Source organism: Cnephaeus nilssonii, assembly GCF_951640355.1.
Source record: "Cnephaeus nilssonii genome assembly, chromosome: 14".
Taxonomy (NCBI): Eukaryota; Metazoa; Chordata; class Mammalia; order Chiroptera; family Vespertilionidae; genus Cnephaeus; species Cnephaeus nilssonii.
Genome location: NC_137085.1, coordinates 10,062,349 through 10,075,182, shown reverse-complemented (window position 1 = coordinate 10,075,182; position 12,834 = coordinate 10,062,349). Strand labels below are relative to the sequence as shown.

Sequence of the window (12,834 nt, the reverse complement as noted above, 5' to 3'; positions counted from 1 at the left end):
AAGGGGTATCTCAGCTGAGACCAGAGGAAGAGTCATGAAAGAGTATCCCAGCAGAGGGAACAGCATGTGCAAAGGACTCGAGGTGTGAGGGCACCATCGTCTTTGAGGAGTCAAATGTTCATTCTAGCCAGATCCGTGAGTGAGAGGTGATGGGTGTTGAGCCTTAAAGACAGAGAGGTTGATGGGGAGACCTGGGTGGGGGATCTTGGAGGGCCTCAGATGCCGTGGGTAGAGGTTTGGATGGTGGCTCAGCTCAGAGGTGTTCACTGAATATTCATGAATGCATACAGGCTCCCCCGAGCACAGTGAGGGGATCTTAGCAGGGGAGTGGTGTGGTCAGGTTGACGTCTTAGAAAGAGTTCTCTGGCCACTACATGCGTGAGAATGGAGGCCTGGAGACGGAGAGGCTGCCTCGCCCAGAAGAGAGGCGATGGGTGGGGATGGGAGGGGTGGGAGATGCATCTGAGAAAAGATATTTAGGCGTTGGGCCCACAGGACTTGGTAGCTGGGTAACTTTAAGGGGTGTTCAGGGAAGGAGTAGGGTGTAGAATGACTCCCGATTTTTGGCTGGCCATACAGTTGGATGCTAATATGGAGATGGGGACCCCATGACGGGGAGTAAGTTGGCAGGGAAAGATGAATTTAAGGGTCAGCTGAGTCACTAAAGAAGTGTCAGGAAAATGGAGATCCTGATAGAAAGAAGCCAGAGAGAGCAACACCCAGGTGGGTGTTCCCACTCCCAGGCCCTGGTTCAGCGGCCTTGGGCCGGGGCAGGCTGCCGGAGCCCCCCCGGTCCTGCCTCCCAGGGGTTAACTGGTGACAGGGTCTGGCTCTCCTGCAGCCGCCTCCCTCACAGTTGGCCTTGGAAACGCCAACAAGCGTCTCCCTGGGGATTGCCAGGGAGACCAGCTGCCCTTGGTCGTACTGCGGGGTCACAGCAGGAGCTGGAGAGAGACCTCCCACTCCCTCCGCTCACCCACCTGAGAGCTGATGTTTGCTGGCGGTGGCGCCAGGAGACACCCATGGGTTCAGGGGCCACCAGGCAAGTGCTAACTCTGAGGGGAGCCCGCATCAGCCCAGAGGATGGTCATACCGAACCAGACTCTGACACTCCGTTGGGGTTGGAGAGGGGAGGGGGGTCGTGTGGGGGAGGGAGTGGGAGTATTGGGTGGGCTTGTCTGCCAGGGTGCCAGTGACACCCTGAGAGCGAGCTGGAGGGTCAGGGACCGGTTGGAGAGAAATGCGAACTTACTCCCTAGATGCTGGGGGCTCGTTGAGACGCCTTCCGATAAGAGGTGCGCTGTGTTTGGGGTTCGCAGGGATTCCAGCAGCCCCTTTGCTCTGCTCCCTCTTGGAGCCCCGAGTCCCCATCAGTAACGTTCCCAGAGCTCCTGTGCGGTGTAAGGGTCTCGGGTTGTGAGACAGGAGGCCTGCTCCTTGCCTGCCCGCGGCCCACTATCTGGCCGGGGAGGCAGGTAGACAAAGCATCGTCTGCCAGGAGCGGAGAGATGGGCTTGGACCACGCAGGAAGCATCTGGGGGGAGCCAGGAGGGAGGGGCCAGGTCAGGGCGGGGAGGGGCCAGGCCTGAAGGGATAGTGAGGATTTCTACAGACTGAGGTGGAAAGAGGGAGGGCAGCCCGGGCCTGAGGCCGGTCAGAATGTTAAAGGGAGACTTCAGCCCATGCCCTCTGTATTCTGCACCCTTGTCTCTATCGAGAACTGGTCACCAGTGGTCAGAACTGCCACTCAGAGGCCCTGCATGTTAGGACCGGTGAACCTCAGAGACATCTCTGCTCTGCTCACCGAATGTGCGGGACGTGATCTGAGAGGTTCGAGATGTGCAGCAAGGCCCTGGGCAGGTAGATGCGTTGGTTGGAGCATCGTCCCAATATGCCAAGGTTGTGGGTTCGATCCCTGGTCAGGGCACGTACCAGGAATAGCCAATGAATGCACAAATGAGTGGAGCAGCACATAAGTGTTTCTCTGTCCCTGCCTCTGCCTGTCTTCCTCTCTGCCTCTCTCTCTCTTTCTCTCTCTCTCTTTCTTAAAAAAAAAAAAAAAAGATGGTGGCAGGAAAAGTGAACACACAGGGAAGTTCTAGACTCAAATGGCAGCGGAGTTGGACCCTGTGCCTCCTAGGAAAGGCAAGCATGCTCCGTCGGGCAGCACTCGGGGAGGCTGAGCTCCCCTCATCTGCATCTGTCCTTGGTTGCTGTCTCCACCCCACCCCAGCCAGGCCATCCGCGAGCTGCAAGAGGAGGTGTCCCGGCTCCGGCTCCGGCTGGAGGACAGCCTGCACCAGCCGCCCCAGGGCAGCCCCACACAGCCAGCGTCCACCTTCAACCACCCTGTCCGGGCCCGGGACCGGCCAGCCGACTCCCCAGCCGCCTGGGGCATCCACTATGGCAGGTGGGTGACCCCCAAACTGCTACCCCAGTGCCGCGGCGGCAGCCGCAGAAGGTAGACATGGCTGACCTCTGGCTCTCCCCAGAGATGTGGACACAGCCACAGCCATACCCCTCTCTCACTCATCTACTCATTCATTCACTCAATCATTCATTCACTCTTACTTTTTTTACTATGTAATATTTGATGCATAAAAATATAGTAAATATATGCGTTAATAATAAAGTGATACAATGACTATCCCTGAACTCACCACCTAACTAGTGAATATTTTCAGGACTCTCACCCACTGCCTCAGCAGACATTCGTGATGATAACATGAAACCAGCTAACTTTGAATGCTTCTCTGGGAGGCTCTAGGCTAAGGATTTTAGGGACCTTGTCTCACTAATCCTTCCAACAAACCCTCTGAAGTAATTGCTCTGATTATTCCCATTTGATAGATGAGGAAACTGAGGGTCAAGCCACTTTCTGTGATTCTAACTGCAGGGTCTTTAGTTTGGACCGTGCTCTCCTCCTCCCATTACAAATACTTCTCTGGGTTGGCCTTCTCACTGCATAAAACCTCATCCGGTGACATCAGCTCTTTCTCTCTCTCTCTCTTTTGCTAGTAAATCCACAGAGAGATTGTCCAGTGAGCCTGGAGGTTCAGAGTCACCTGTCCCCACAGGAAGGCGGAGAGCCAGGTCCTCCTCGGTGCCGCGGGAGGTGCCCCGACTGTCCTTGAGTAAGTGACCGCCTGCCAGGGCTGGTTTCTGGAGGCCAGTCTGGGCCTGTTGTTCAGTGGTCAGGGACCATAGCAACAGTCAGACAAAACGTGGAGAAGGCTTTTGTGTATCTGTGGTAGACAATCTCACTTCACCTTCCCTGCAAGATAGGTCCTCTTACCCACGGCCTGCAGATAAGGACACCCATGCCCAGAAGTGCAGGGGACCTGCCTAAAGTCACACACAGCTCTGGAATCAGTGGCCGGGGTCAGCCCCAGGTCACTCCTTCCTGGCCGTGTGACCTTGACCGGGTTGTTTACCTGTTCCGTGCAATTAAAGGGACAGCTACCGGTGCAGGAATGATAGCATCTGCCTCCGGGGGTTGCTGTGGGGGTGCAGGACACTGTATGGGCAGTGTCTGGACCAGTGCTGAGCACCAAGGCAGGGGTCCGAATGTGTTTGCTGTCATTACTAAGGGTGGATCTGGATGAGCTGCATGAGCCCCACGGCCTGTCCCCTCTGATGCCCCTCTTCCCACCCTAGGTTCCGAATCTGAGCCAACCTCCCCCCGGCTGTCTACTCAGAAGGGCAGGACCACCAAGGACAGCCCCCGGGCAGCTCGGGACAAAACGAGAGGAATGCGCAGCACCGGGCGGCCAGACAGGGTCACCTTCCGGGGTCAATATACAGGTGAGCAGAAGGGAGGGCGGCGGGGTAATGGCCCCCAGGAGGGTCTCCTCTGCCATTTAGCCGTTCAAATATTACACGTCTACGAGTCCTGTGATACAGGAAACTTCAGGGAGCACCGCCTCTGGATCTCAGTGCATCTGTCCACTCGTTCATTCAGCATATAGTTTCCGTTGCCTCCCCTTTGCCTGGGCCCATGCTTGGATCTGGGGAAGCCCTTCCAGCCGGTCCATGGTAAAGAGGTTTATGAGGCGCCTGCTGTTTGCAGGACCTGAATCGTTTGCTCCAGGCGGACCTTCAGATCTGACTCCCCAGGGGCCTCTCCTCTTACGAGCTAGGCACCCGGCACCTAGTAAAGCTTGAGGTGACACATGGTAGGAGTTCAAAGTGCTTCACATGAGAACAAATATGGACAGGGCGCCGGCCTTCATGAATCTGACTGCCCGAGGAGAAGACACTGACAAACAAGCATTTACAGCAAGTGTGTTGACGGTTATGGTGAGTGGGTGAGTGATAGGCATGGCTCTCACCCTCACCTCCCTGGGAGGGAGAGGGGTGAACCTCAGACCCATATGCTGGGCGCTGGGGACAAGGCAGGAAACAGGGGACATGTGCCCTGCCCCAGTGGAGTGGACAGAGGCCAAGGAGGTAGAAGTGAGAGCAACAGTGAGTCCAGGGGACCCCAGTGTGACACCCCATACAGCAGAGGAGAGAAGAAGGAGGAGTAATCAGGCAACATTCAGAAGATCTTATTTGAGACTCCAAGATGGACAGGGCCGGGGATGGGTCAGGATCTGAAACTCTGACCAACGTTCCAATAACAGCGAGTCCTTTGTATCTGCCAGGCGCTGGGCAGCCTGCCTCCTGGATAGGGTCCCATTCAGTCCTCCCAACAAGCCATTCACAAGCTGTTAGTACTCTAGGGTGGGTCTGGGATTAGCTACACCTGCTCCCCGAGCTGCATGACCCCCATGCATAAGCAATTTGCATCCCAGCCAGCCACTCGGGTCTGGGGAGAGTGACACCGCTCTTTGTCACTGCTTGTCATGTCTGCCTGGCTTGCTATCAGATCCTACTGAGCCTGGGTTACTTCATTGCTTCTGTATATTGAGAACTAGGCAGGTGGTACCTAAGTAGGATCTGAGATGAAATGAATCTGAGAGAGTTCACGATAATCAGAAAGACCAATGTGTCTTTATGTACATGTGTATACACACACACACACACACACACACACACACACACACACATATCCTATCTAATAAAGAGGGAATATGCTAATTGGCCCTCACGCCATTGCAAAGATGGTGGCGCCCACAGCCAATAAGGAGGGAATATGCTAATTGACTGTCCCAAACTCAAATATGGCGGTGCCCACTGCCAATAAGGAGGGAATATGCTAATTGACTGCCACGCCCTCAAAGATGGCGGTGCCCACAGCCACAAGATGGCTGGCAGGGAGGGCAGTTGTGGGCGATCAGGCCAGCAGGGGAGGGCAGTTGGGGAGGGGGACCAGGCCTGCAGGGGAGAGCAGTTAGGGGCAACCAGGCTGGCAGGGGAGGATAGTTAGGGGTGACCGGGCTTGCAGGGGAGGGCAGTTGGGGGCGACCGGACCAGCAGGGGAGGGCTGTTGGGGGCAATGGGGCTGGCAGGGGAGCAGTTAGGTGTCAATCAGGCTGTCAGGGGAGTGGTTAGGGGGTGATCAGGCTGGCAGGCAGAAGCGGTTAGGGGCAATCAGGCAGGCAGGCAGGTGAGCGGTTGGGAGCCAGCAGTCCCGGATTGTGAGAGCGATGCACGACTGCGGGTAGTCGGACATCCCCCAAGGGTTCCCAGATTGGAGAGGGTACAGGCTGGGCTGAGGGACACCCACCCCCCACCCCCCCCAGTGCATGAATTTCGTGCACTGACCACTCAGTGTACTTATGTATAAGGAAAAGTTTGCAAATCTTGATATGTCAAGGGACCAGGAGATAGTGGCCCCCAGCCTCTGGCTAGTAAGCACTCTGCTTCTCTCTAACTACCCACAATGCAGTTCTTATACATGGAAAAACCTTATTTTAAAATCCCAACTCCGTGGTCAGTCTACACTGAGTGGCCAGATTATTATGCATTCAGAGATCATAATAATCTGGCCACTCAATTGTGTGTGTGTGTGTGTGTGTGTGTGTGTGTGTGTGTGTGTGTAAATACTAGAGGCCTGGTGCATGAAATTCGTGCACTGGCCGGGGGGAGTCCCTCAGCCCAGCCTGCACCCTCTCGCAGTCTGGGAGAACCTCAGGGGATGTCCAACTGACGGCTTAGGCCCAGTCCTCTGGGGAGCGGGCCTAAGCCATCAGTCGGACATCCTTAGCACTGCCACAGAGGCGGGAGAGGCTCCTGCCACAGTTGCTTTGCTTGCCAGTTGTAAGCCTGGCTTCTGACTGAGCGGTGCTCCTCCTGTGGGACCACACTGACCACCAGCCAGCAGCTCCTGCATTGAGTGTCTGCCCCCTCAGTGCATGTCATAGCAAGCATTTGAGCAGCCTTAGCATATCATTAGCATATTACGCTTTGATTGGTTGAATGGACGACTGGACACTTAGCATATTAGGCTTTTATTATATAGGATATGTATTTATGCACATATATCATGTGTGTCCACACAATACAGAGACAGAGAGGTCATTAACTAAACCCCCTCAAACCTGCAGCCATGTAGAGAGCTGACACCGACTGTTCTGTGTTCGCCCCCAGGCCAGGAGTACCATGTTCTGCCCCCCAAGATTGTCCCAAGAGGCAATAGCACAGTCTCCTGTCCGCACTGCCAGCCTGTGAGGACCCAGGGCACAGGTAAGGGATGAAGCGGCCAGGGCACGGAGAGGAGGGTAATGTCCGGCCAGATGTGGGCCTGCCTTCAGCTTAGAGGCAGGTCAAAGGTACAGACCAGGGAACCAGATTTTCCTGGGATTCTCAGGTCTCCCAGGGTGTCCTGCCCTCACACCTGTTGCTCCAGGTGCTAAGGCCTAAAGCCATCCTCCTTGACCTTGACATGGAGAAACCATGGACATGATTTAAGCAGTTCCTGAAGAGTCCTACTAGGAGGGTGCAGCCAGCAGGGGGACTGAGAGCAACGATTCCATCCTCTCTCCCCTCCCCGCTCCCTCCACTCCCATTCTTTCCCCCAAACCCAACAGGGAAGAGTCATGGAGAGAGCAGTGGCCTGAGAATATGGACATTGGGTTCTAGTCCCAGCTCTCCCCACTGACTTGCTGTGTGACTTAGGCAAGTTCCTTAACTTCTCTGGGCTTCAGGTTCCACATCCATAATGAAAGAGTTGGAATATGGGCTCTGGGGCCTTTCAAGCAATAATGTTGAAAGAGTTGGAGATGGGATCTGGGGCCTTTCAAGCAATGATGATGATAATGATAATGATAATGATAATGATAATGATAATGATAATGATAATGATGGAGCTGACATTTATTAATCCCCTTCTGTATACAGGGCATCATGCTAAGGGTTTTACAAACATTAATCCTCCCAATTCTATGAAGTATGTTTTGCCTGCTTTGTTATTATGGTCATTTAAGAGTAGGGAAGCTCAGAGAGGTCAAGGAACTTGCCCAGGGGCATATAGCTTACAAGTGGTAGAGCTGGGATTTGAACCAGGTCCTTGTGACTCCAGAGCCCTAGCACTATACTATGCCCTTCTTCCTTTGTTGGAGTTCCAATAGTCCTCTCCATTCGCTCATTTATTCATTCATTCATTCATTCATTCATTCACTAACCACCTTCCAGTGCTGGGCCCTGAGCCCTGTCCCCAAGGAACTCTAGACAATGACACAGTGGTGTGGTCAGAGCTGGGGAGGGGCAGCACAGGGTGGCTGAGGAGCACGTAACTCAGCCCGGTGTGTGGGAGGGTTTCCCAGAGGGAGCGATGGCTGAGCTGAGGCCTGAAGAACAAGTGGACCGGCCCTGTAACTGAGCCAGAGGGGGCATCGAGGATTTGCCTGGGAGAGAACAAGGTGCCCACTCTCCTGCTACCTGGGCAAGTTTAGGCCTCCACTGACCCTCTGGTGCCCGGGACCATGGTGGGCCCCTCCAACATGGAGGAGGGGCCTGTCTCACTGTGGAGGAAGGACCACAAGCACTGGCTGCAGTCAGGAGAGCTGGGCTTGGGGTCAGAGAGAGGACCACCGCTTTGAGACCTTGGAGAATTCTTCAAACTCTCAAGCCTCAGTGTTCCCATCTGTAAAGTGAGAGTGACGGCAACAGCTAGCCCAGTGGCTTGTTGGACTTGATAAAATAATGCATGAAGGCCTGAGCGGACGGCCCGGCTCATTCAATGTGGCCTCTCACTGTCATGGTTGCCATCAGTATTGTCTCCTCTTCACGGTTCCTGAGGGAAGCTCAGTGCTTTGGGGGGTCTGCTTAGGAGGCTCCAGGCCTGATGCCTCAGACATAATCCCCTAACCCCACATCTCTTTCTGGTCTTCCAGGTGGTGCTGTCGCCAGGGACCCACTGGGACCATCTCCCACTGATGCCCCGCGATGTCCCCTGTGTGGTCGAACTGGGTCCCCTGGGTCCCCCGCAGAGGGTGACGGCCCAGACCCAGCCACCTCTGGTAGGGACAGATGTTCAGTCTCTCCCCTCAGCTCTGCCAGTGGGGGCTTGGGGCCCGTGTGGGGTGTGCAGGGCGGCTGCTCCCCCCCTCCACACCCCTCCCTTGTTCTGGAGCACACTGGGCAGAGGGTTCGCCTCCCAAATCCGGGCACTCCCAGCACAGCCAGCCCCGTGTCCAGCTCCCACAGGGCAGGGCCTGGGCGGACACTCTGTTCTCTGCTAGATCTTCCAGGTGGTCATACTGTCTCTCTGGTGTCCTTACCTAGCAGGGGCAGGAAAGTCCACAAGGAGAAACGCCCCTTCCGCTTGCAGCCCCAAGCAGAGGAGCAAGCGGGTGGGGTCCCCGCTCCGGACCCCGCCGCCCCCAGGACTGTGGTATCTGGCTGCTGCGCCTTCGGGACCAGCCCCTCCCGCGTTTGCCTACGTCTCCTCGGTTCCCGTGATGCCTTACCCGTCCGCCACTGTGTAAGAACCCCCTTCCCACCCTCCTGGCCTCTCCTCTGAATTGCTTAACAACTAGCCTGGGGCCCGTGTCAGGCAGCTGAGCACCTGGGCGTGTGTACCCCCTTTGCCTTCTCCCGCGGGTACGATGTGCCCGGCTGGCGGGAGCAGAGGCGCCGGGCACCATTGAGCCCCAGCCCCCATGAGGCTCCGGCTACAGTGTCACTCTCAGCTGAGTCTGGGCAAGTGGTTCAGGAACCTTCCGCTCCGGCAGCTATGAGAGGCCGTGCTGCGTGCCCTGGCCTCGGGCACAGGTGGAGACCCTGCCTGTGCTCCCACTCACTGGGCAGGAACGGTTTCACCTGGACTTCGGTGGCCCCGCAGAAACTCCGAGTGCCCGCTGTCACCTGGGGGTCTCTACTTCTGCGGCCGTTCCCTGGCCTTCCAGGCTCACACCTGTGGACAGAACTAACCAGCGTGCTGTCCCCAGGCATGGATGGGCCACGGGGGAGGAGAAAGTCCCCGGGCTCAGGGCGCGACAACCCTGGCTGGCATAGCCATGTTATGGTTTTGGGCAGGTCACTGTTCCCCTGTGACATGGGCTGTGGTGAGGATTAAGTGAACTAATAAATGTATGGACAGCCGTACTGCATAGAGGGTGCCAGGAACCATAGTGCTTCTAACTCTGCTGCAACTTGGGCTGATGGGGCCCTAAATGTTCTCCAGCTGCAAGACTGAGCATGCTCAGAGGCTGAGGCCTGTGTAACCTTTCGAAAGCTGCATGTGCTTCTGCTGCCCCCTGGTGGTCCACTGACTTATAGCCCCTGCTTGCTAGGAGGGTTGGTTGGGTTTTGTTTTGGTGGCTTCTGCCCTGGGGGAAGTTTTGGGTAACTCTCAGGCCAACCTGGTCCCAACTTCTCAGAAGGTAGGGGTGTGTGGGCATGGAGTAATGAACCCAGATGGTCTCTGAGGGAGAAAATTGGATTCAAGAAGCTTGTTTATTGGTCACTGGGTTCAGGTGACATGTATCAGCATCTAGTGGGTGCTGATTAGCCCTGGATGTGAATCCAGGACTGGCCCCTCAGCTCTGAGACCCTGGGCCTCAGGAGCCGACATTTACAGAGCACTTGCCTTGGCCAGGCAGCTCACAGAGCTGTTTACCTGAATTTTCCTATTGGACCTGCCTTCGGAGGTAGTTTACGTGACGAAACGAAGCTTTGAAAAGCTGAAGTGGCCTGGCCAGCATTCTGTGGCTGGACAAGCAGATTGATATTTGGGGCAGCCCCCCGGCATCACATAGCTTCTCTGAGCTTCGTTTGCTCATCCTATCTAATAAAGAGGGAATATGCCAATTGACCCCCACACCGTCGCACAGATGGTGGGGCCCACAACCAATAAGGAAGGGATATGCTAATTGACTATCACGCCCTCAAAGATGGAGGCACCCACAGCCACAAGATGACCTGCAGGGGAGGGCAGTTGTGGGCAATCAGGCCAGCAGGGGAGGGCAGTTGGGAGCAATCGGGCAGGCAGGGGAGGGCAGTTGGGGGTGACCTGGTCGGAGGGGAGGGCAGTTGGGAGCAATCGGGCAGGCAGGGGAGGGCAGTTGAGGGTGACCAGGCTGTTAGATGAGGGCAGTTGGGGGCAATTGGGCAGGCAAGGAGGGCAGTTGGGGGTGATCGAGATAGCCGGCAAAAGCGGTTAGGGGCAATAAGGCAGGCAGGCAGGCAAGCGGTTGGGAGCCAGCAGTCCTGGATTGTGAGGATGTCCAACTGCTGGTAGTCGGACATCCTCCGAGGGGTCCCAGATTGGAGAGGGTGCAGGCTGGGCTGAAGGACACCCCCACCCCCAGTGCACAAATCCTGTGCACTGGGCCTCTTGTCTGTGAAATAAGCATCATAGGACTGAGTGAGTGAATGAGCTAGTGCTGATAAAGCACCTGTTCCAAGCCTGGCACCTGGGTCCCGAGGATGAGGATCCAGTCCTGGGCAGGGCACTGTTTAACCGTTAGGGCAACTGTCAGACTGTTCCCAAAGTGCCGGCACCACTTTACAGCAGAGTGTGCGGGTGCCAGTGTCCCCACACCCTTGCCAGCACTTATCCTGTCTTTTTGACGTTAGCCGTCCACATGGGTGTGAACTAGAAGTGGCACCTCACGTGGCTTTGATTGGCATCTCCCTGATCGCTAATGATGGCGGGCATCTTTTCGGGTGCTTGATGGCCATTTGCGTATCTTCTTTGGAGAGAGGTCCATTCAGATCCCAGCAAAGCCCTTTGTACACTGCACACAAAGCAAGTTAGAAAGTGGAGGATCGGGAGTAAGACCAGAGTTCACAGGGTGCCAGCGAATGACTTAGGCCCAGGCCTGCTGAACTCATTCCTGTTTCATTTAAGTGAAATGCTTCGTTAGCCCCTCTCTCTCACACGCTTTACTCCACAGCACAGGGGCTGCCTCTGTTGTTCCCATTGTAGAGGTGAAGAAACTGAGACCTTGATCGTAGGGGCCAGCGGCCTAGCTGGGGCTCAGAACGGGGTTGGTTACAACCCGGCGCTCCTCGGCTGCACCCAGCTTTCTCTGGGGTTAATGGTCCACTTCCCTCTCCTCAGGTTCTACGCGCCTCGAGGAGGACCTACCTCAGCCCCCTCCACCCCCTCAGCCCCACCAGCTGCCGAGTGGCCCCCCGCAGCCTCCTCCCGGGCAGCTGGAGGACACCGGCGCTCCATCCAGCTGGACCTGGAGGACCTGGAGGAGCTCAACAAGGCCCTGAGCCGAGCCGTCCAGGCGGCCGAGAGCGTCCGCTCCACCACCAAGCACATGAGCCGCTCCCTGTCGGCCGACCTGCGCCAGGCCCACAGCCTGCGGGGCTCCTGCCTCTTCTGATGGCTCTGGGGGCTCAGAGACAGATGGCGGACAGGTGGGCGTGCAGCCTGCTGCCGTCTCCCCTGAAGGCCCTGCGGACCCCTCACGAGGGGTTCTCCCTCCAGCACAGGCCCTGCTGCTCAGTCTCGGTGTTGGCAAAATGGGAGAGCTCTGCTCATCAAGAGAGGTCACCTCCCAGGGCACCAGCCCCTGAAGGAGGTGCCGGGACCTTCGGCCACAGGCAGTCTCTGGGCGTCTCCTGCACGTGCCCACCTCCAGCTAATAATATGTACTTTATATCCGGGTGGACAGTTCTTAAACGGAGGCGTGTACCCGGGCTTGCATCCTCCTCAGGAAGCCAGATAAGAAGGGGTGGGGCCAGGGGCTCTGGCACAAGCCTGGCCACCTGCCTGTGACCTGCCGCTTGGCAGTAGGCATCTCTGGAAAGACGTGGCTGGTGGTGGGACACTCTGGGACCATTGGAATATCTTGGGGTGCCGGCCCCCAGGATGACCTGCGCCCAGCTCCTCTGTGATTGGAGCAGCCTTTCCCATGGGCCTGCTGGGATGGAGACACCCCAGGAAGCCATCCTCCATGGCCCCCATCTGTACCTCATCTTGAGACCCCCGCTCTGTCCTGGGGATCCGTGTGGAATTGGGCCAGTGGCCAGCTACCTGCCAGGCCGTGGTCTATGGCCCTGCACCAGGCCGTGTCCTATCCCCCCACCCCGTAGCAGCGTGTACCTCAGCTTTTCTGAAATGTGTGTGCATGAGTGATATTTGTATATTTGGGGCACTAGAAAATTCTATTTTTGCTATGAGGCAAATGAAGAAGAATGAATATTGATCATAAAAAAGAAAGAAAAACCCCAAAACAGTCCCAAAGTTTCTGGTGTTTGTGGTTCATGTCAATTGACTTGTGGTTTCTAAAGTAAGTTAGGTGGGGTGGAAGGTTGATGTAGCCATCCCCCCTTCCCCACCCCTGGGCCTGTTGGGGGCACATTCCCACTCTTCCTGCCTCCCTCTGTGGCTTCTGCGTCTCCAACTTTCCCCCTGTCTCTGGCCTGGCCCTGGCCCTGGCCCACGTGCTCACCTCCCAGATGGCTAGGGTGATGTTTGCCCTAAGGTCC

At 56.4% G+C, this 12,834-nt stretch overlaps 1 protein-coding gene across 11 annotated transcripts in view; it reads left to right on the top strand.

Moving 5' to 3' along the window:
- The window catches only part of AKNA (AT-hook transcription factor), a 52,095-nt gene extending 39,387 nt beyond the window's left edge, over positions 1–12,708 (top strand). For 8 of the 11 annotated variants that reach the window (XM_079790261.1, XM_079790265.1, XM_079790266.1 and 5 more), the window contains 7 exons: positions 2,234–2,410; positions 3,019–3,134; positions 3,658–3,804; positions 6,535–6,630; positions 8,280–8,405; positions 8,671–8,869; positions 11,453–12,708. In XM_079790261.1, coding sequence (XP_079646387.1) covers positions 2,234–2,410; positions 3,019–3,134; positions 3,658–3,804; positions 6,535–6,630; positions 8,280–8,405; positions 8,671–8,869; positions 11,453–11,726 — 1,135 coding nt within the window. In that variant the 3' untranslated portion in view covers positions 11,727–12,708. Of the gene's footprint in view, positions 1–2,233; positions 2,411–3,018; positions 3,135–3,657; positions 3,805–6,534; positions 6,631–8,279; positions 8,406–8,670; positions 8,870–11,452 lie in introns of those variants that run through there. The other 3 variants (XM_079790259.1, XM_079790267.1, XM_079790260.1) reach the window with 3 other exon arrangements.
- Positions 12,709–12,834: the final 126 nt, after the last annotated feature.